General features: G+C 43.9%; 2 protein-coding genes across 5 annotated transcripts; one reads left to right on the plus strand and one right to left on the minus strand.

The window, feature by feature from the left end:
* Positions 1-129: 129 nt before the first annotated feature.
* LOC147616131 (uncharacterized) lies at positions 130-5,586 on the plus strand. Its single transcript, XM_086778760.1, has 5 exons — positions 130-2,391; positions 3,068-4,298; positions 4,381-4,448; positions 4,541-5,032; positions 5,120-5,586. The coding sequence occupies exons 1-5, from the start codon at positions 2,341-2,343 to the stop codon at positions 5,558-5,560; spliced, it is 2,283 nt and encodes a 760-aa protein (XP_086634886.1). The 5' UTR covers positions 130-2,340; the 3' UTR covers positions 5,561-5,586.
* Positions 5,587-9,052: 3,466 nt separating this feature from the next.
* LOC147616132 (uncharacterized) lies at positions 9,053-14,060 on the minus strand. Of its 4 annotated transcripts, none has more exons than XM_086778089.1 (18): positions 13,959-14,060; positions 13,467-13,535; positions 13,236-13,304; positions 12,924-12,989; positions 12,358-12,429; positions 11,899-11,970; positions 11,736-11,801; positions 11,416-11,487; positions 11,253-11,318; positions 11,026-11,094; positions 10,845-10,913; positions 10,447-10,661; positions 10,211-10,339; positions 9,975-10,139; positions 9,731-9,868; positions 9,545-9,638; positions 9,345-9,446; positions 9,053-9,259 (listed from the first exon to the last, which is right to left on the minus strand). In XM_086778089.1, exons 1-18 carry the CDS (start codon positions 14,049-14,051, stop codon positions 9,170-9,172), a joined length of 1,716 nt encoding a protein of 571 aa, XP_086634215.1. In that variant the 5' UTR covers positions 14,052-14,060; the 3' UTR covers positions 9,053-9,169. The 4 variants fall into 4 exon arrangements, 3 of the variants coding, with proteins under 3 accessions (XP_086634215.1, XP_086634216.1, XP_086634217.1); XR_015262599.1 differs by having other exon boundaries at positions 9,126-9,259; positions 9,592-9,638; XM_086778090.1 differs by lacking the exon at positions 10,845-10,913.
* Positions 14,061-21,736: the final 7,676 nt, after the last annotated feature.

Below are 21,736 nucleotides of genomic sequence, written 5' to 3' on the forward strand. Positions count from 1 at the left end.
AAAAAAAACACCACTCTGTACAACTTGAGGGAATCGGTCAAATTTAATGACAAAATATAAAAGGAAAGCCTTAGCCCACGTTTTAATCATGCGCATCAAATCAAGCAGAAGAAAGAAGAAATGCGCACGTGTATTCTCAGCCACATGTGTGGATTTCTTCACGCAGAAGAGCCCCCCGTGCTCGCGCGTTCCTCATCAGCCCTTCGTGCGCACTCGCACGCGAACCTGCGAGCCACACGCTTGCGTGCGTTTTCAGCCCCCCCTCTTCGTGTACTCTCGTGTGTGTTTTCAGCAGTTTTCAAGGTGCGTGTTCAGCACCAACAGGGTAACACAAGCAAGTAATTCGGCTTGTCAGAGTAGAGCCCTACTGGGCAAGCTCATTGTGCGAGGATTACTCCCAGGCGTTGGGCCCTGGAAGGAGCTCTTGCTACAGAGGATTCGATCCAGGACTCCTGTTGCAATCTATTGAGAGCTTGGAAGTAGCTTAGTCCAGCCCTGGTTCAGATTTCCCCCTCATGTACAAAGGAGCGTCTTCGCTAGCCCTTGGTTTGGAATTCGCAGACTCAGACTCATCGAGGGCATATGGTGGGCTTATGGCCCCACGTCTCTTGGGGGGGGGGGGCGCCAGCAGCAGCTGGCCCAGGGAGGAGCTTTGGAGACTGACTTGAGTTTCCGAGTCTCCCACAAGAGGTTCAGACAGAGAGCACTGCGCGATTGAGAGGCAGCCAGAGCTGATTATCGGTGGTGACATTGAGGAGGCCATTCTTGAGGATTGGAGACAGTCGATAGAGGTCGGGGCTCCACCCTGGATGGGAGCCTTTACACGACATGAGCTCCTCATCCACAGGTGCGAGGAGGACCGGACTTGCCACTTCTTTGATGCTGGTCGTGAGGGCACGTTGGAGCAGGCCCAGACAAAGTCCCCCATTGTGGCTGAGTGCACCTTCTAGAGGCTCAGAGTGGTGGGAGTGCGCGACAGAGTATGGCAGATTGACCCGGCCCCGAGTGAGGTTGCAGGAGAGCCATCATGGAACCTATGGACTTGGGAGCGGTGCCCCCTTGCTCAACTGCAGTGGGACCCTGGTGAGTGGCAGTGGAGGGACCCCTTTGCCGCCCCTGACAGCCCACTGGCCCAGGGATTCCGTTCTTCCAGTATTCAGCTAGACTCGGGCGCCACATGCAGACGGCGTGGTTTGAACTTTGGGGGCACTCTGGCGACTGCAAAGCATTGACGGCATCAGGGGCTTACCCCAGAGAGTTCTTGACTGATTTCTAGTGATGGCTATGGAGCAGCTCACAGCCCCACCGGATTTCTCTGGCTTGTGGCACACAAGAGGGACAGCACTAGGAACATGGCTGGCATTCAATAGACAGCCAGCAGAGTGTATGGGAGGGGTGTGGACATCATAGTGAGACCCAAAGTTATTATCTCTGGGATTGCCCGAGGACTCACCAGATTTCGTTGAGGATTCTCCGCTTGACGGCAACCTCAGATGAGTGTCAGATCTACACTTGGGGATCAGTAGCTTGGTTGTTGACACAGTCAGGCCCTACCATGGGATACGAGACTGAGGCGACCAGTCATGCCATTATTGCACAGAGGGGTACAACCAACCAGGGCCCAGTGCCAGACTACGCCGCGGCTCAGCCCTGGAGCGAAGAGCGACGCTTCCGTTGGAAGATGATTCGGAGTATGGTTGTTTGGTTTGTCTAGCAAGCCAGATTCTTCCGGATCTTTGAGGAGGACAGGCTCATACCACCGACGGAGACCATCATGGACTTTTGGGCAGAGCTTATCCATACCCTGCGGGGTCAGTTTGACAAAGTTCTGACAGCATCCGTGGCGGAGGTCGGAGGCCTTTCTTGACCTTTGGAGAGAGGGCCCTTTCTTTGATCAGGCATAGGGTTCAGTGCACTAGCACTACTGGCCACCCCCCCCCAAAAAATTGTATGATTCAGTTTTGAGTGAGGATGGGTGAGTTCATTTAAGGGGCGCATTTCCCCCCTATTGTATCTGTGGCTCCCAAGCAGGTCCTCAACACTAAAGGGCACGGGACACTGGGGAAGCCAAAGATTTGGGATCGAGGGTGGGAAAGTGGGGGGACGCTGGCGGCTTCAATCTGGGCCGTCGGATGCAGTGAACTCGGGTAGCAACTGGTGAACTCGGGTTTCGGCTGAGCTGGCGCCCCAAATCGAAATTTAAAATAAACTCAATAGCCACGTTGGCTTGACGTGGAGGGCAGGCTTCTCCAGCGTGGCTTGCAAAAGGGCAGAATTTCAAATTTGTATGATGACGTCGTAGAGCATGTGTTGCATGTGTTCTGTAAAATCACCACGGCTATGGAAAGCTCTTCTCAGGAATCACTCAGATTGATTCCAGATTTAAACCAGGTACACACACACACAAAAACTCACACTTGCCAATCAACAGGCTCTCTCTCTCTCTCTCTCTCTCTCTCTCTCTCTCTATGTGAAGAGCCCCTTACTTAGGTTGATTTTGGATTTAAACCATGCACACACACACTGGATTTAAACCACGCATGCGTGCGCGCATGCACGCACACACACACACACAATTTTGCCACTTGAAATCAGCTTTTCTCTCTCTCTCTTTGAAGAGGTTTTTGCATTGAAGCTAAATGGATGCTCAATGAATATTGAAAACATGGGTCAATCAAGCCATCTAAAACAGAGACCACCTCATCTTTGCGAGAACAGATAAGAAAGAAGCGCTCATGGAGGGAAAAATGCATACATTGATTGCAACACTGTGTCTTGAGCAAAGCCTTGTAGGGGATACTTCTAGCCGTAGCGCTTCATTCATCATCCAATGTTTGATTACTTCTAGGACTAGCAGACCCCCCATAGCTTGTCATTGGCTTTGTGGACATTCGTAGAGCGGAGGGTGACATTACCTTTGAAGTGGCATTAGTTATAGAAAGGTTTGCCCTTCCTAGTGCCCTACATTGTTTTCATAGCCATAATAAAATTAGCAAACGATGCAAAAACTTGTTTTAAGAACATGTCCTACCTCTCTCTGCCTATCTAACTTGGACTTCAGTAGCAGGTTGATTGGAATCCAACGAGTGACACAAGTGACTTCGCGGTGCCATGGCAGGCTAATTGGAATGCATCAAATGAGGCTGATTGGAATGCATCCAATGACACAAATCAGTTCATATTGGATGAGTATTTAGATAATACAACAAGTAGTGACACTACATCAAGTGACGACGCAGATGTATGTGACCTCTTCCAAGATGATAATGAGGGTGTTTTTCCAAGTTCATGGAGTACACCTAGGCTTGATTCATGGGGGGCATTGGATCCATTTACATATACATCAAGCTTTTTTTTCTCTTTCGATGAGAAGAGCTTCTCCTTAATGGAGAAAGATCTTAGAGGAGCTCTCACAGTGACGCTTCCAACATTAAAAGCACACAATGCAAGAGACTTGTTGGATTTGAAGAGGTGGAAAAGAATAAGAGAAGAGCTTTGTTTCAGCCCGCTTCACCTTTGCCTATGTTCGAAATCAACAGGATTGAAAATAGCATACATTGAAGATTGGGAGCGTATTGTCATGGCAGCCCATCGTCCTCTTGAGCATGGTGTTCATCATGGTGTGAATGCCACTATCAATGCAATCAAGGCAGAATGGTGCACCGACAAGAGGAGGCATGGAATTTCTCTTGACTATGTGAAAGATAGGATTATCGCTTGCGGCTGCCTGCTTACTGAGGTCGGGGAACAGACCCCTACGAGCAAAAAGACCATAGCTCCAGCATCAACAATTGTCACAACTAAGTCTCAAGTCAATCAAGAGTTGACCAACATCATGATCAAGCACCAAACAAAGCTAGTATTACTTCGATCCACAAAGAAGCATGGACCATCCAAGTGGGTGCAAGAGTACATGTGCCATAGGGCAGGAAGTATTGCTCGGAGAGGTGCTAACAAGAGAAGATTGCGGAGGTCCAAGAGGTGTGGGTGTCCCTTTAAGGTGGTCTTGCAGCACTCTCATGACACAGAGAAGGTGACCATGCTAGTTCATGATGTTCACGAGGGACATATACCAGGCTCACGTGTTGACCTCTATTACTTGCTCGTGCACCCACGTGTGATTGCTTGTTGCATGGATGACTTGTTCGACGTAGGGACATGTCGTCATGTGGCAAAAATGTCTACATCAAAAGAAAGATTTCACATACAGAATGCCTTGCCATTAGATCGTGTAATCTTTCGCTTCTTCATGATACCAAAAGAGGTGCAAATGATGTCATATCAAATGCGCACACAAGGTACTTTGCTTTGCTTTACCAACAATTCTCCTTGTAACTTTTGGTTGTTTTATACTTCTAATCTGCCTCTCTATCCTTGTAGGAAGATGTACAAACAATGATTGGGCTGCGATGTTTGGAGAGGCTCTTCGTTTGCAAGAACAGAACAAGGTTCTTTATGTTCAACCTTACAGCCAACGTTCTTTATGTTTGAAGCTCTTTCCCCTATTCTTGCCTCTTTATTCATCATGATTTCTTTGTAGGTTCTTTATGTTCAACCTTATAACCCACAAGCCTCTGATGAAAGTAAACGACCCTTTGTCCTCATCATTCAAGATGAGTGGATGCTACAAATTGCTCTTCGTTTCTCACGACACAACACTTGGGCAGTAGATAGCACATTCAAGACAAATGTCTTTGGTTTGCCCCTGTATGCTGCAGTTTTGCCCAACCAAAATGGCATGGGTATTCCAATATGGCTCATGCTATGCACTAATGACATCGGCACTAACCAAGAAAGTGTAGCCTTGGAGTTGACCTTCAAGATGATCTTCACAAGGTTGCATGGAGTTCGTCCGACGGCTATTATCATCGACAAAAACCAGCAAGAGTTGGAAGCCATTATGAAGATTGTTGATGTAGACCCCTATTGCTGGACACAAGATGAAGAAGGGAGACGACACCAAATTGCATGCCATGTCTTGCTATGCTGGTTTCATGTTAAGAAGGCATGGGTAGAGAACCTCCTACCGCAAGTAAGTCACCTTTTAAAAGCTAGATCCATTCTATTGTGCATATCATTATCAGGTGGTATGTATATTCATTTTATTTTGGCTGTGTAGGTTCCAAAAGAGAAGCGAGATGATGTGTATAGTTCCTTGTCAAATCTAATGCAAATGGCAAGTGAAGAGGCATTTGAAGAGAGATACCAAGAGCTCTTGCAGAGATATTCAGCGTATATCAATGTTCAACGATACATCTCGAATGGATGGTGTGCCACCACATGCATGTGGCGGAGAAGGTGGCCAAAGTTTGGGCGTCTATTTTCACATGGAAATGTGGATACAACAAACTTGGTCGAGAGGCTCTGGCAATACATCAAGTACACTCTTCTTGATGCAAAGATAAATAGATCAATTCTAGTTCTGTTACATGCTATTGCAGGGGATTCTCTAACGGGCACTTACATCGGCGGAACGCTACTTGAGTTCTTTAAGAACAAACAAGAAATAGGTAATGACCTCTTTTTTTCTCTTGTGGCTTGTCCCCCCTTTGTTGCTTGACACTCATGAAGAAAAGGTGTCGTGATACTAACCAGCTTGGCTGGAAATCTAATGCCTTGGCTGGGAAGAGGCAGGGCCTTTAAATAGGGCAATTTTCTGCACCCTTCTGCTTATCAGCCTGGCCAGCCTGCTGTATGACCTGTTACCAACCTTCAAGCTGCTCAACTGCTGCAGACTAGTTAAAATGCGTCCAAAGTACCATCCCTTTCATCTGCAACCTCTGGAGCTCCATCAAGGCATCAATGATGCTTCTCCAACAAAATTTCGTCTTCTTGATACTGACTGGACTACACACATCTGTTGATACCAATGTTGATGCACCCAATGTTACTGAGCTTGACTGATATCCTTTGCTCTTGACTGTCCGAAGAAGATCCCTTGCTTTCAGCCACGGGGGTGGAGCTCAGGAGTTCACTGTGTTCTATCCCTCCTTGCGAGGTGAGCTTTGTAGCCTTATGGCGTTTTCTCATTAACTAATAGAAGGATCTTTTTCCCGGAAAAAAAAAAAAGATCCCTTGCTTTGAGCTGACCTTAGCTCCGAACTGCCTTGGGATGAACTGTATTCCAGGCGGCCCATGGCTCTAGCATGTCTTAGGACGAACCCTAGCTTTGATGTGCCTTAGGGCGAACCTGATGCTTTGATATTTTGATACTAATGTCTTGTGCAACATGGCCTTGCTCTACAATTTCACACGCAGAAGCCTTGATACTCATTTCTCATGCAACATAGCTTCCTCTGCTCTGATACAATGTCACATGTGGAAGCATTATACATACATAGCTGGATTGTGCATACTGTGGTGTGTAAAAACCAGACAACATTGGGTCCCAATACCCGCTGAAGGGCCCCCACCTTTCATTGTATTTGCTTTATTATGAAGCTGAAATATCCTTGACCTGAGATAACTTCCTCCCTGCCGAGCTGAAAATAAGCATGTATACCTAGACTAGTCACTAAAAAATAGGATGCTCCAAAGTTCAAACAGGTCCTTAGCGGAACAATGCCTGCTGAGCAGGGCTTTGCAATACCCTGTTTTGTCAGATCTGAGACAAATGCCATCTACCTTAAAGAAGAGCCCTGATGTCTTGGATGATGCCATGCTAGATGTTGCTGCTATTGCTCTCTGGACCTGTCTCCAAGCTAAGAATCAGATGCCTTGGTTGAGAAGAGGTGTGGCCTTTAAATAGGTAAATTTTCTGCCCCTTCTGCTGGTCCGCCTGGTTTCCCTGCTGTACGACCTGCCCGACTGCTCCAGACCTGTCCAAACACCTCCAAATCTGTCCCAGATGGGCTGCCCAGCTGTGATTGCCTGTGGCCCATTTACCTGTGTCTGGTGCATGGCACTTGCCTAATAAGCATCCTAAACATTCTACATAATAAGCATCCTAAACATTCTACATGCATCAACTCCAAGTGGGCTAACAACTGTGCGCGGTTACTGCATGTACTTAGCCTGGCCTACCCTGATGGCAAGTGGCGACTTGTCCCTGGACTGGAGATCACAAAATGCACAGTTCACATCACTAACCAAAACATGCAATTTCTGGAACTGTCATGTCACCATGCCACCCAAGTGCGGGGTGCACGTGACACCATGTCCCTGTATACGGGCCCAGGTGGCCAAAAGAGTATAAACGATGTCACTCCATATACTGCAAATACACTGAGTGTCATAAACAAATACCCTTAAAGGCCTCTGAGCATCTAGTCTTCCGGATATGCAACGACGTGATACTAGCAATAATCTCCGGTGGTGTCAATACTCAGAGGAGGTGGTGTGTATCGTAACTAGGGGGGTATCCTCAAGCAAACATCTCTGAGCTTTGCCCCTATGGACGCAAAGAAGAGATGGAGAGAAGAGAGAGAAATAACTGTATTTTCAGTATGTTCATATCGTACAAAAAGTTACATAGTCCTTGGCAATCCTAGGCATGCCCATGAAAAGGTGGAAAACCTATCTTACCTAATCTACTCTGTGACCTAGCACCCAAAGGTGTTAGATGTCTAACAATGAGCCAAGCACCACCTTTTATAGGCCCTTTAAGGACAAGTGAACTGGCCGACCTGCTGTCAGTCAGTTCCATGGACCTGGAAAAATACCTTGATGATGATCCCATCATGTCAATGTTCCATCTGCTGGCCGACAGAGACCTGGTCCACCACAATACCTTCCATGCCTATGACAGCTAATGAAGCTCTAGAATCAAGTCTTTTATCTGCTGCTGCAAATCAAGGATAAGCATAGGGATTAGCATGTCCATGTGCATGCACACGACGTTCCCTTCTGCTAAACTTGCTGATGGGATTCCAACTTTTGACCTAACTAGAGAAGTTATTTGGTCCCAAGAGCAGAAGTCAGTTTATTTGCAACAGGTGGGATCAAGAGCGGGAGGCCTGGTTCTCGTTGGGAGAGGGCGGATGGAAGAGGGAGTTTTGATAATCAGCTATGAAACTTTTATGCTTGGCGTATGAGTGTTGTGGCTTTCCCTGCATATTATGTCGCATGGTCACTGTATTGATCTGTCACATCAACTCATTTCATGACTGACATGTCAAGAGGTAGTAGTTCCAACTGTTCAGTTGTTATGCTATTGTAGGGGATGGTCAGATCCGTCAATGTCTAGGGTCATGAGAAACCTCATCATTGCTGGTGCGTAAGCCGCCTTTCTACCAGCCAGGCACAATTCTCAATCAAGCTTTATAGTTTGAATGCAATGAACATGTTAATCTTTTTGTCACCCAAATTATGAACACTTTCAATACTATAAAAAGATTAAGATCATTTTACTAATAGCTTGATATTAGAAGGCAAAAAAGTGATCATATACTTTTATGGCTGCATCGGTAGAGCAAGATCTCTCTCTCTCTCTCTCTCTCTCATCATATACTTTTATGGCTGCATCGGTAGAGCAAGATCTCTCTCTATATCTCTCTCTCTCTCTCTCTCTCTCTCTCTCTCTCTCTCTATGTGCACCAGGACTAGCTTGAGAGTTTACACGTCCCACACAATCTACAAACAGAGACCATATCCAAAACGTGGAAGCACTTTGGCTCCTTACAATGCATGTTGGAGTGTCATTATACTCGATCTTCTCGCTACTTGGGCCAAGATATGGGGCTTATCTAGAGCAGCGGAGAATCTGATTCAAATTCAACATGAAGAGCTTCCAGTACAAGAGCATCAACAAGAACCATCATGTTGCGGAACTAAACTAAACACCAAATAGCAAAGTTGAAAAAGGAACCAACGGAAGCATATTTGTTGATAGACAATTTACATCGGAACCAAAACAAATTATATTGAGAAGCTAAAAAATATCATGTATTTCATGTGAATTGGCTGATACAAAACATCCTTAGATGCCAAATATGTTTATAAAGATGTTCATAAGAAGTGTGTTGCCCACGACAAGCCAAAAACACCGCTTCAAAATCGCATAGCTGGTGCCAAAAATAGAGGTTGCTGCTCCAAAACGCATCTACATGCTGCTCCGATGTCACTGCTATGTCACTGCTGCTCAAGAAAGTAAACATGTCATAAGAAGTGCGCTGCCCACAAAATAAGACATGCTGCTCGGATGTCACTGCTGCTCAAGACAGTAGACGTGTCACAGTTCTTCCAAAACACTCATGCACCATGTGTGAAGCTCCATCCTAAGCGTGCATACATCTTCATGTTGAAACCACTGATCTGTGAGCTGAAAAAAAGCAAAGCTGTAAGCGTAAATGAGCTTGCATGTTCTTCTTGAAGCAGCAAAGACGTAACACGAAGCAAGCACTTACCCAATTCTTGTCTACATTGTTTTGCAATATACCGGCAATGAGGTATCTCATAAACGCCATCACATAGAAGCCACAATCTGTGCTATTGTCCTGTTGCGGTACCTGCCCCAAATGATGCACATGTAACACCAACATTCAGCATGTAGAACATTCATAACAAATTCAACTCGCTGCTACCAACAAATCAACGTCACCTTCACCTTAACGATTTTTAGTTTCAGCTCTGTCTCGGGGTTGAACAAAGCACCTTGAAGGGTTGAATCAGCCACATGCGGTGCCAAGCATTTTAGAGCACTGTAATCAATCCAAACCAGAACCATGTCATGTGTCATGCATTGTATGAGTATACATGAACAAAACCAACATGGAAGAGAATTTCAATTTACATGAACAAACTATCCAAGCACTCCTCTGGATTTATTAGTCCCAATGAATCCATGTATAACAAATAGCTTTTGTTCCCTTTTAAAAGGGGCACCTCCTCGTTCTTGTTAACATACAGGGTAAAGAGGGACCAATGATTCCTATTGCACACAATAGCCAGCCATTAAAAGCGCACAAATTTGAGTGCCAAGTGGTATGTAAAAAAGCATAGCCAAAATTCTTTACCAATGAAGTGACCACACACACCTGCATACAACGGGAAAGAAACATAATTGAATGGCTGACATATCCATTTTCTCGAAGAAGCGGGTGAGGAAATTCTCCACGCACTTACGTGACATAGAATACCACAAAGAATCAGCCCAAAACACCTTCTCAAGAATGTCCAATGGCAACTTGTTCTCCATCAACCTGTGCATGCAAGGAGGGAATGAAAGTGCATCCATGTAAGTGCACTAAAATGTTTAAAGTGATACACTTACATCCCAAACAAGGTCATGGTCCTAGTGGATGCCTCATTAACAAACATTTCCCTCAAAAAGCTATCATCTACGCGCACAAAGGTTTTGGATCTCATGGAAACAAAGTCAATGTCAGCCCCGGAAGCTAACCTGCAAGGCAAAAGCCAAACAAAAAAAAATGCAGCAAACCACACAAGCTGAGACTATCATGACAATACATGGTTTTGATAAACTGTCAATCGTGTAGAGCCTCTTACCTAGATCTCGCAACATTGCCCCTTGTTGCTACCAACCTCCCCTCCCCTTTCTCTGTAACAATAACCTGCATGTTGGAGATCTCGAATATAAATTCCATATTGTTGTATGCTTCAGAAAAAGTCGGCGATGATACAATAATCGGTGTTTCTTCATTGCTACTTTGCTTTGCACGAGAAGTCCTAATAGGCAACTTTTTCCTTGAAACCTCAAACACCTACACAATGGCAAGAAAACAATGCATTCACCCATTGAGTCCCTTTAGGACATAACAAACTCCAGGGTTGAATTAGCTGCACTTACCTGGCCCATGCAAGTAAAGAGAAGAGTGAACTAACAATGTAGGCAGCAACATGAAAAGCTTTAACAACTCGGCATAAAGGATATTGGAATCTCTTACGTTCTTTTGAGTGTTGTCCTTCTTTCTTGTATTCACGCATGGCCCAACACCCTCATGGGCTCCGGAATCCTGCAACAAACAAGAACAGGGCCCATGCAAGTAAAGAGAAGAGTGAACCAACAATGTAGAAGAACATGAAAAGCTTTAACAACTCGGCATAAAGGATATTAGAATCTCTTACGTTCTTTTGAGTGTTGTCCTTCTTTCTTGTATTCACGCATGGCCTAACACTCTCATGGGTTCCGGAATCCTGCAACAAACAAGAAGATGGCCATGGCCCAAACGATCTCAAAGTGTGAGGTGTATGGAGCCATGTTAGGCAGCGGCAAGGACTTGAACAAACTAGTGGGAAACCAAGATGATGTGACTCAGAGCAAGGAGATGAATGAAAAATATTAGAAAGCTTACGTTCTTCTTAGTGTTCTTCTTTTTTATATCCACACATGGCCCAACACCCTCACCGGTTCCAGAATCCTGCAGCAAGTAATAGCCATGCATAGTTGTATGCAATCTTTGCACCACAAACATGACTCGAAATGAGGGCATAAGTGAAGGAGATTAGAAATCTTACCTTATTTTGAGTGTTACTCTTCTTTCTTGTATTCGTGCATGGCCCAACCTCATGGGTTCCGGAATCAAAATCCTGCAGCAAACAAGAAGCATGGGCCAAATGATCTCAAAGTGTGGGCATGTAGTGAGTGAACTTGTGAACTTGGCAACAGCAAAGAAACTTGACAAGCTATGAGTGAACTTTGCATGCAGCAAGAAAACATGCATCAAGTTAATAAACTTGGTAAGCTGTGATGACTGAACTTTGCATGCAACAACTAGACAACACTAAGATTGAATGTAAGCAAACTTGGCAGCAAACTAAGAAGAATGTAAGCTTACGTTCTTCTTAGTATTCTTCTTTTTTATATCCACACATGGCCCAACACCCTCACCGGTTCCAGAATCCTGCAGCAAGTAATAGCCATGCATAGTTGTATGCAATCTTTGCACCACAAACATGACTCGAAACGAGGGGATAAGTGAAGGAGATTAGAAATCTTACCTTATTTTGAGTGTTACTCTTCTTTCTTGTATTCGTGCATGGCCCAACCTCATGGGTTTCGGAATCAAAATCCTGCGGCAAACAAGAAGCATGGGCCAAATGATCTCAAAGGCCACGCATGTAGTGAGTGAACTTGTGAACTTGGCAACAGCAAAGAAACTTGACAAGCTATGAGTGAACTTTGCATGCAACAAGAAAACATGCATCAAGTTAATAAACTTGGTAAGCTGTGACTAAACTTTGCATGCAACAACTACACAACACTAAGATTGAATGTAAGCAAACTTGGCAGCAAACTAAGAAGAATGTAAGCTTACGTTAATCTTAGTGTTGTTCTTTTTTGTATCCATGCATAGCCCAACACCCTCCATGCAATAGCCATGCATAGTTGTATGCAATCTTTGCACCACAAACATGACTCGGAACGAGGGCATAAGTGAAGGAGATTGAAAAGCTTACGTTATTTTGAGTGTTGTTCTTCTTTCTTGTATTCGCGCATGGCTTAACCTCATGGGTTCCAGAATTAGAATCCTGCAACAAACAAGAAGCATGTCCAAATGATCTCAAGCTGTAGGGCATGTAGTGAGTTGTATGTGAACTTGACATCAGCAAAGAAACTTGGCATGATGTGAATGAACTTGGCATGATGTGAATGAACTTGGCAAGGTGTGAGTCGTGGACAATGGCTAGTAGACACATTGCCAACTGTTCACCGACCCTTACATGCAACTATGAAGCCATGTTAGATTAGAAGACTTACGTTCTTCTTAGTGTTGTTCTCAAACTAAAGGGCATGTAGTGATTTGTATGTGAACTTGGCAGTACCAAAGAAACTTGGCATGATGTGAATGAACTAGCAAGGAAGGGATAAGTGTGAGGACACTAAGGAAGACGATAATGTTGTGAGCTAGTAGAAACATTGCACGTGCATTGATTGCATGCAAACTGTTCACCAACCGTTGCATGCAACCATGGAGCCATGTTAATGAAGTAGATAGAGAACTTAGCAAGATTAGAAGGCTTACATTCTTAGTGGTGGTGTTCTTTTCTGTATCCACACGTGACCCAACACCCTCATGTGTTCCAGAATCCTGCAGCATGCCCAAATGATCTCAAACTATAGGGCATGTGAGTTGTATGTGAACTTGGCAGCAGCAAAGAAACTTGGCATGATGTGAATAAACTTGGCATGATGTGAATGAAATTAGCAAGGTGTGAGCTAGTAGACACATTACACGTGCATTGATTGCATGCAAACTATTCACCAACCCTTGCATGCAACTATGGAGCCATGTTAGTGATGTAGAGAGAGAACTTAGCAAACTTTGAAAGCTTACATTGTTTTTAGTGTTGTCCTCCTTTTTTGTATCCACACATGGCCCAACACTCTCATGGGTTTCAGAATCCTGCAACAAATAATATCCATGCATAGTTACAAACAATCTTTGCACTCGTGAATTCGCATACTTACTTATGCCAAGAAGCCCACATGAGCATCGCTAGGCACTTTCAACATCACAAACATGACTCAAAACGAGGGGATGAGTGAAGGATATTGGAAAGCTTACGTTCTTTTGAGTGTTGTCCTTCTTTCTTGTATTCGCGCATGGTCCAACACTCTCATGGGTTCCAGAATCCTGCAACAAACAAAAGGTGTGAGGTGTATGTCAACTTGGGCAATGACTAGTAGACACATTGCATGTGCATTCATTGCAATTTGCTTACCAACCCTTGCATGCAACTATGGAGTCATGTTAGTGCTGCAGGGAGAGAACTTGGCAAGCTGTGAGTGAACTTTGCATTGAACAAGAAAACATGCATCTAGTTAATAAACTTAGCAAGCTGTGAGTGAACTCTGCATGCAACAAGTAAACCTGCATCAGGTTAATAAACTTGGCATGCTGCGAGTAGACCATGGAAATTAGGCAATGGAAAGGACTTGAACATATTGTAGGGGAAGACCGTGAGAGAATGGCTAGGCACTTTCAAGGCAGCCATGTTAGTGAAATAGAGATATGAATCAGAACGAGGGGATGAATGAAAAATATGACAAAGCTTACGTTCTTCTTAGTGTTGTGCTTCTTTGTTGTATCCGCACACGGCCCAACACCCTCATGGGTTCCAAAATCCTGCAATAAATAATAGCCATCCATAGTTGTAAGCCCAACAACCTCATGGGTTATGAAATCCTGCAAATACAGCCATGCCAAGTGATCTCAAAAATGTAAGAAGTGAAGTTGACATGTGGTGAATAAACTTGGCCTGCAGCAAGGAAACCATGCGTGTTGTATGTGAACTTGGGAAATAGCCATAGACTTCGACCGTGTATATGACCAAGAATACATATAAATTGTAATCTAATTCAAGAACAATTAATTCAAGAGTAAACACATTGCACATCATGACTTCATCTGCTACCAAGGGGGCAACTGGCATGGAAGCTCAGAGTGTAGGAGCAACTTGGGTTGTTCTTGACATATAAGTTTGACTCAACCCCCCCCACCCCACCCCGCCCCCCCCTCCCCCCCCCCACACACACACACACACTCGCTCGCACGCATACATGCAACTCAAACATACTTTGTTTCACAGTGGATTTTGTCCAGCTTGCCCAATTTATGGATACACTTTATTTGGCTTTCATTCTACCCCTTGCCCTACTGCCAGCTGAAGAAAGAAGAAGGCAAATTAACGAAAGCAGCCCAACAACTCAGTTCAGCCTTTTGAAATGGATAAGCCCACAAGAGAACATTGCACAACATGTCAAATTAACACATCAAATGAGCTCTAATATTTGCAAGAAAGTCATGACTTGTGAATTGAAGAAATGATAAATTGTAGTTACACAAATCATTCTCAGTATAAGAAAGCGTAAATTCTTCATAAGATAAAAACACATGTTCAAGAAGCATGATTCATAAGATGGAAAACAAGTTAACGAGCTTCAGGTGGCACTCTTTTAAGGTTGCTACACTTTCCACTAGATACAATCCTGAATACAAAGCTACGTTACATTCTGACTTAAGGAGTAGAGCTTATAGATCGTGCATTGCACAACTGTTGGGTAGGCTAAATCTCTAAAACCCATTCTTGGGCAGATTGGCAAGGTAAAAGACGGCTCAAAAACTTGAAGCAGAAATTGTGTGAGCAACGGCACACCACTGATCCACATTCAAGCGAGAACTCGCACGATATTTGAGCACATTGCACCTTTCCTTTCTGCTCCAACTGTTCGATACTTATGCCTTTCATAAACAAAGAGTCTTATGTGTGTGTTTGCCTTGTAAGATCGTCCCAGCTACTCCACTATCATACATTCTTACATTTTGTTGACAACAAAAGAACCTAAAAAAATCAGGGCATTAACTTCTCTTAAGTACATCTAGGAGACTCAAAAAGGGGAAACCAACTCCTTGGTGATAGCTCTCCACCCCCAGGCCCATCCATAACTAACCATAAGGCCTAACGCAAGCATTTAATAAATGCATCCTTGAGAGTAGAGCGAGAAGGGCACACATGATGGGTATCCTTTAGTTGAAAACACATCTTCATGAGATGAAAACACTTCAAAATTAAACCTTTTAGCTTCTAGATGCAGCAAAGCTTACCTCTTTGGAGATATTCTCATCTATCCGAGCCTGGATTTTGGCAACTCGAGCCTCTGCTGTTGACATGTACTTGTCCATCTTATCTTTCACCCAGCTTGCTATGAAGTCCTCTTTTGATTTGTTCTTGAACTGACTACAAAGGTTATCCCATGCGCGCTCAGCCTGCATGTATTGAGAATGCTCATACTTTTGTCGATTGATCTGAAACTTTCTTTCTTTATCTTGCGATCTTTCGTATGCCTGTCTCTTCCACCTCTGAGCATACGGGTGTGGGAAAGCACGAGCTACTAAGTTGCTCTTCGGAGGACGACCAAGTGGCAGCTTGGGAATATCAACATCTAACCCATGAGCAAGCTTTAAGTGCCCAATCATACTCTTTCTCTTTTCTATGAAAGATTTAGCAAGGGGGCAAGTGTCACTTGCACGACATTGGCGCCCAACCCTCCCATCTGGCAATCGTACAATGGCATATGGCAAAATCTGATCTGTCCCCTCAGCCATCCCTTCCCCTTTAACATTAGATGGGCCCGCGTTTTCCTGCATTGAGGTTGTAGGCTTCATGAGCATGGTTTCCAACCTTTTTTTGGGCCTCTTATTGAGGCTATGTGGGGGCAAGATTTCCCCTGATGCAGCATCCAAGTTTTGTGGGGAGGGCGATTGCGGTGATGCTTGCTTTTCCTTTAGTCGAGGACTTCTTCGTTTGTCAAGTTGTGTAGACTCTAGAAACTCCATTGCTTGACCTTCGTTGCCACCTGTTTTGCTTCCTATGGCAGCCTTCTTCCTCCTATGCACTCGGCTTGCACTTGGTGCCATGCTTCTATAAAATTGTGTTGCAGGCTTGATGAAGAACCATACACCTTAGAAGGCGTTGCTGGGTGCTTGTTGCAATACCAACAAGCAGGAAAAACCTTTACAGCTTGATGGCTAGCTTGATGAAGAGCCTTTGATTCTAGCTTAGAAGATCACCCATGCAAAAGCACAGCGTCGTCGCGGAGCCAAGCCTGCAATCGCAGCAAATCGTGTAGAGAAAAACGCAGAGAGAAGCCTGGGCAAAATCAAATCTTTGAGATCTTTCTGGTATACGGGTACCCCTGCATGCACGGCTTTCCCCCGTGGCGTCCTGCCACGTCAGTCCAGCGTGGCTACTTTAAAAGCTTTTTTTTTGCCAACTCAGCCGAAGCCCGAGTTCACCCGCTATCCCTGGAGTTCACTACATCCGACGGCCCAGATTGAAGCCGCCAGCGTCCCCCCACTTGCCCACCCTCGATCCCAAATCTTTGGCTTCCCCAGTGTCCCGTGCCCTTTAGTGTTGAGGCAAGCAGGTGTTGTAGCCTTCGGGCGTTCTTTTTAACTAATAGAAGGATCTTTCATAGGGGAAAAAAAAATCATTAGCACTTGTTTAGTAGATAAAAAAATAAACACATACTGATCAAATACATTAATAATAGTAAAGAAAAATTATCAGCACGAGTACTGATTACCATAAGCACACACCAAACAAGGTGCTTTTGTTTTTTAGCGTGATATTCCAGCTCACTCAAACTAACTAAGGTGAGTTTTCCTTTTTTCGACGTAACTTATCATCACTGTGTTCTTTTCCTGACATTTGTATTTAACCACACCTGAGTAGCCCCTTTGCAAAATCCTACGATTCACACAAGTGCTTATTTCACTACCCATCTGATGCAACATAGTATGACAAGCCTTATGCGAACACTAGAGAAGGTGTGCATGAAGCTAGTAAGTTGGAGGTAGAAACTAAAAGAGCCAAGTATGCAACTATCTTACTTTGATAAAAGCATCTACATCCTCTTCAGCAGATCTGCCAATTTCACCTATCAACAAACCAAAGGTACTATTTTATTATCATTTATTGTATTTTATTATCATTCAATAAATGATAATAAAATAGCTGTGGTGTACTCACAGACTTAAAAAAAAGGGGTTGCCAATCCTTGCTAAGTGAAATACATGAAAATACTCGGAGGTGGATAAATAGCAAGCAGCAAGACTAAGAGCGTGAAGCCAACGGATGCATCCACACTTAAAGGTAGGTCATACCATACCTTCGGTTTAATTGCTTGAGGCAGTCAACAAAGTTTGTGCCGTTAAAAGGATCGCCTCCTATCTCTACACAGGTTGATTGGCCCAAACCCACCGACGTTGTTTGGCCCAACCTCTGCAACATGTACACATTTTCCCACAGTGATTCATCAAGACTAAATTTGCAAAGGAGCCTGAAAAATACTTCCACTTCAGAAGTTAAAGTTCCCGATTGAGACACATTCCAATTCTTCCAGGTTTGTAATCCACCAGGTTTGATAATGCCAGGACAGTTTGAACCTATCAATCGAGGCATGCTTGGTTGTATGTGCTGGTGCTTCCATGGATCTACCTTAGCGCCTTCACGAGAGTTGTGTCAAATGCATTCTCATGGTGATAATGATTTGTATTCTCATGGTTGTATTTGGTTGTTTGTATCACTGAAGGAATTCCTCAACAAGATAATGATGTGTATTTTGTGTGTTGACAAGTAGAAATTAGTTGTGCATGCACAGCACAGCACAGCAGGCAACAGATTCAGAAATTTTGTTTACTATTTCGCGAGTGTCGTTGCAGGTCCGTGTTAAAGCTGCTATAAACATGCTATTACTAATACCAGCAAGTCATAAGTTGAGGTTAAAGTTTTCACCAAGCTTGACCGTAGCCACGCACTGCACCGGTTCACTTAGCCTTAACGGCAGCCAGGCTCTGCACCAAGCTCCAGGCACTGCACCGGTTCACTTAGCTTTGGAATCCTACGGTATGGATTGCAAAGCTTACATTACAGACCCCAAACACACACACGCGCACACACACATACACAACAAAAACATGCATGCACGCACGCCAATTTACTTTTTCTCTGCACCTCACCATAGCGCTGCGCCTGGCTGCATGCTGATTCTCAGCCGTGCGCTTTTTCTCCTCGTGCCTGCCTCCCCCTTCGTGTCGGGCTGCCCCACCAGTCGGGAGTGTGTGTGTGTGTTTGGGTGGGTGTGAGTGTGTGTGTGTAGGGTTTCTGTGTTTTTGTGTGAGTAGGTTTTAGGAGTTGAGCTTTAGTGTGTTTGTTTGTCTCGGTAGGTTTAGAAGTGTGAGTGTGTTAGCATTTGCTTCTACAACGGACTCAAACACGGGGACATAGACAGCGCCATACCTTGCAGAAGCACCGAGCAACAAGACGTAGCAGCAGCAACAAGGGCGTCGAGGTCACAGTAAGCACAACTTACACTGGGAATGTAGTAGTTATTGTGTGTGTGAGTGTGTGTGTGTGTTTTCATTTTTGGGCCGGAAGATCCAAATTTATAGGCATGCCACATAATAATCTTAATTATTCTTAAAGACAGATTGTACATTATTTGATATGATATAATACAAAAATTTAGTTTTTCCAAAAAAATCTTAATTATTAAATTGCAAGCTGCTGCTGACGTGTCATTCCCAAAACAAAATTACGTGGCAAAAAGCAGTGAAGTCTTGTTTTTCGAATCCATGCGCATTTTTCTCCCTTCCTTTCACATTTTTCTCCCTTCTTTTTCTGCTTTGTCAAATCTCTCTCTCCCTGTCCCATTCACATCCCTCTCTTTTCTGATAGGGCAGGCACCACCACCACCACCACCAATCAAACCTACTCTGATAAAGAACAACTAGCTACAGAGGTTGAGGAGCAAAAACAAAAGCTTGAAGAGACAAAACCAACTCTAGAAGATGATTCAACATCTATGGCCCTGGCAGAAAATGCGTAGAATTTGTACCCTAGATCTGTTTACAACCAAGGAAATCCAAAGCTTCCAAAAGGTTCTCAAAACAGAGCTGGAATATTCTTCAACATAAAGTGGCTTTAGCAAACCACCTCATTCGGGAAATGCAAGATATTCTATTACAGATTAAGGATAAGGTGATCAGCGTCCAAGAGCAATATCAACGCACAGCTAATAAGCGTCGTCGTCACATTGAATTTCAAGAAGGAGACTTGGTATTATTATATATTGCCCCTCATCGATACAAGACAGTGAAATCAGTTTTCCCAAAGCTTCGCCCAAGATATTATGGACCCTTTCGTATGATTAAGAAGAACTCATTTCTCAGTTATAAGTTGGAGTTACCACCTTCTTGGGTAGAATTCATCCAACTTTTCACATTTCTTGGCTCAAGAAGTTTGTGGTGGATGATGATTTTCCAGTTTTAGATCATTTGGATTATGTTCCAGAAATCGAAGATGAACACATACTCTTAATTCCAAAGATAATTCTTGATGTCAGACAGAAAGAAACACGACATAAACTCACTACATAATTTTTGGTTAAATGGAGAGATCTTGATGATTCCGACTCTACTTGGCAGACTTATAGGAATATCCAAAACTTCTTCAGGAATTCTTTCAAAGACAACCATCTCTTCTTAGCCGGAGTCTTATTTTAAGTAGGAGAGAATGTCACGATTGTGACTAACTCTCTCTTAAACTCTCCTTAATTACTCCTTAATCTCTTATTAACTGAAAGGACACCTATGAAGGCTCACACCCTTACACATGGGTCACTATCAAAGGACATGTCTATTCATTAAAAGACACACCCCTAAGTCCAAAGGACATAACCGTTGACTCAAGAGCCACACCCCTTCCCAGGGATGTGTCTCTTCACTTGTACCCTTTCGGCCTCTATTTAAGAAAGGCCCCTGTCATCTCAATGCAAACAACTCAATCTTTCTTGCAGCATTTGTCTTATGTTTATTAATTAAGTCTTAATCATGTTAATAAAGCTATAAAAGCTTTACGACGCGATTGCCATCAAATCAGCCCACGACCTGCTCTCCTCCAATCGGCCACCAGCACAACAAAAGTAGTTAGTCGACCAGCAGTAGTTAGTCGGCCAGCAGTAGGACAGCAGAGTCCAATCGGCCATCATTAGGAGCAACCGACAGCCTCCCACACCAAAAAAATATGGAGAGTGGGAAAATATGAGAACACCTAAATCGGGCGGGCACACCCACAATAGAGGCCCTGATGTAAATATACAGACAGGAGATGATTGCTAACATAGTCATCCTCAAGATCATATAACTAACAACTCCATTATGCATAGTATGGACTAGATACTACGACATCCCTACTAACGTCATCAGTTCCCAATAGTGGGTGTAGAACTCCGTATCAAGATATTCTCTCACACGCACTCCACACACACACACACACATAAGAGCATATATTCACACACAGACCTTCGTACTGAGTTCCTATCAAACCTCCGAAGATGCAGGGTAGAATCAACCATAATGAAGCCTAGCACTAAAGGAAAGTACTGAAGAGAAAGAATTAGTACAACAAATAAGTAGTCGATAGGGCAAATGCACCGCTAAAGATAGAAAGAATTAGCACAATATCAACAACTGGCCGCAACTCGGACGAAAACTTCACAATGTGAAATCTACATGTCCGCCGCTGCTATTATATACCTAGATGAATCCGGGATCATGCCCAAATTCACCTTTTAGGAACGTGCATGTTATATACTCATGGTAGTCATCCACAAGATCATATAACTATCAACTCCATTATGCATAGTATGGACTAGATACTATGACAACCACACTAACGTTATTAGTGCCCAATGGTTGGTGTAGAACTCTGTATCAAGATATGCTCACACACACACACACACACACACACACACACATAAGAGCATATATTCACACAAAGGCCTTCGTACTGAGTTTCTGTCAAACCTCCGGAGATGCAGGGCAGACTCAGCCATAATGAAGCCTAGCACTAAGGAAAGTAGTAAATAGAAAGAATTAGTACAACAAATAAGTGCAGACTCCATACAATCCTTCTCCTCTCCAGAGAAATGAGTAGTCTTATACGGAAGTGTAGCAGTAGGTCCAGACAAAGAATGAGGAGAAGCAGTAGCAAGCTGCGTCTGCACTTGCTGTAACAGGTTGTCAACATTGGCAAGCTGAGAGTCATCGAGTTCTCAATGCTTTTCAAAGAGGCAACCCTAGTGGTTAAACCCTGTACTGCCGCTTCACACGAAGCAATACGAAAGTTCGTCTCAGCATCCGTATTCTCTAAAGTGACAAAACACTGCTTATAATTTTGAAAGCTAAACATCAACCAAGAATAAAGGGCGCGAGTGAATGGAATAGGGGTATTACCCGAAACTTTAGGCTCTGCTGGGAACTTTGTTCGGGAC

The sequence above is a fragment of the Cibotium barometz genome, chromosome 39 (assembly GCF_041138505.1).
Source record: "Cibotium barometz isolate CiBa-2024 chromosome 39, ASM4113850v1, whole genome shotgun sequence".
NCBI classification, from domain to species: Eukaryota; Viridiplantae; Streptophyta; class Polypodiopsida; order Cyatheales; family Cibotiaceae; genus Cibotium; species Cibotium barometz.

Excerpts from the sequence above, each read along its gene's own strand:
- LOC147616131 (XM_086778760.1), top strand. The coding sequence starts at position 2,341 with ATGGAAAGCTCTTCTCAGGAATCACTCAGATTGATTCCAGATTTAAAC. Across the intron at positions 2,392-3,067 it reads TGATTCCAGATTTAAACCAG|GTTGATTGGAATCCAACGAG; the intron begins GTACACACACAC and ends CTTCAGTAGCAG. Across the intron at positions 4,449-4,540 it reads GTTTGCAAGAACAGAACAAG|GTTCTTTATGTTCAACCTTA; the intron begins GTTCTTTATGTT and ends ATTTCTTTGTAG.
- LOC147616132 (XM_086778089.1), bottom strand. The coding sequence starts at position 14,051 with ATGGATGGCTATTATTTATTGCAGGATTTTGGAACCCATGAGGGTGTT. Across the intron at positions 11,802-11,898 it reads AGAGTAACACTCAAAATAAG|GATTCTGGAACCGGTGAGGG; the intron begins GTAAGATTTCTA and ends TACTTGCTGCAG. Across the intron at positions 10,914-11,025 it reads AGGACAACACTCAAAAGAAC|GATTCCGGAGCCCATGAGGG; the intron begins GTAAGAGATTCT and ends TGTTTGTTGCAG.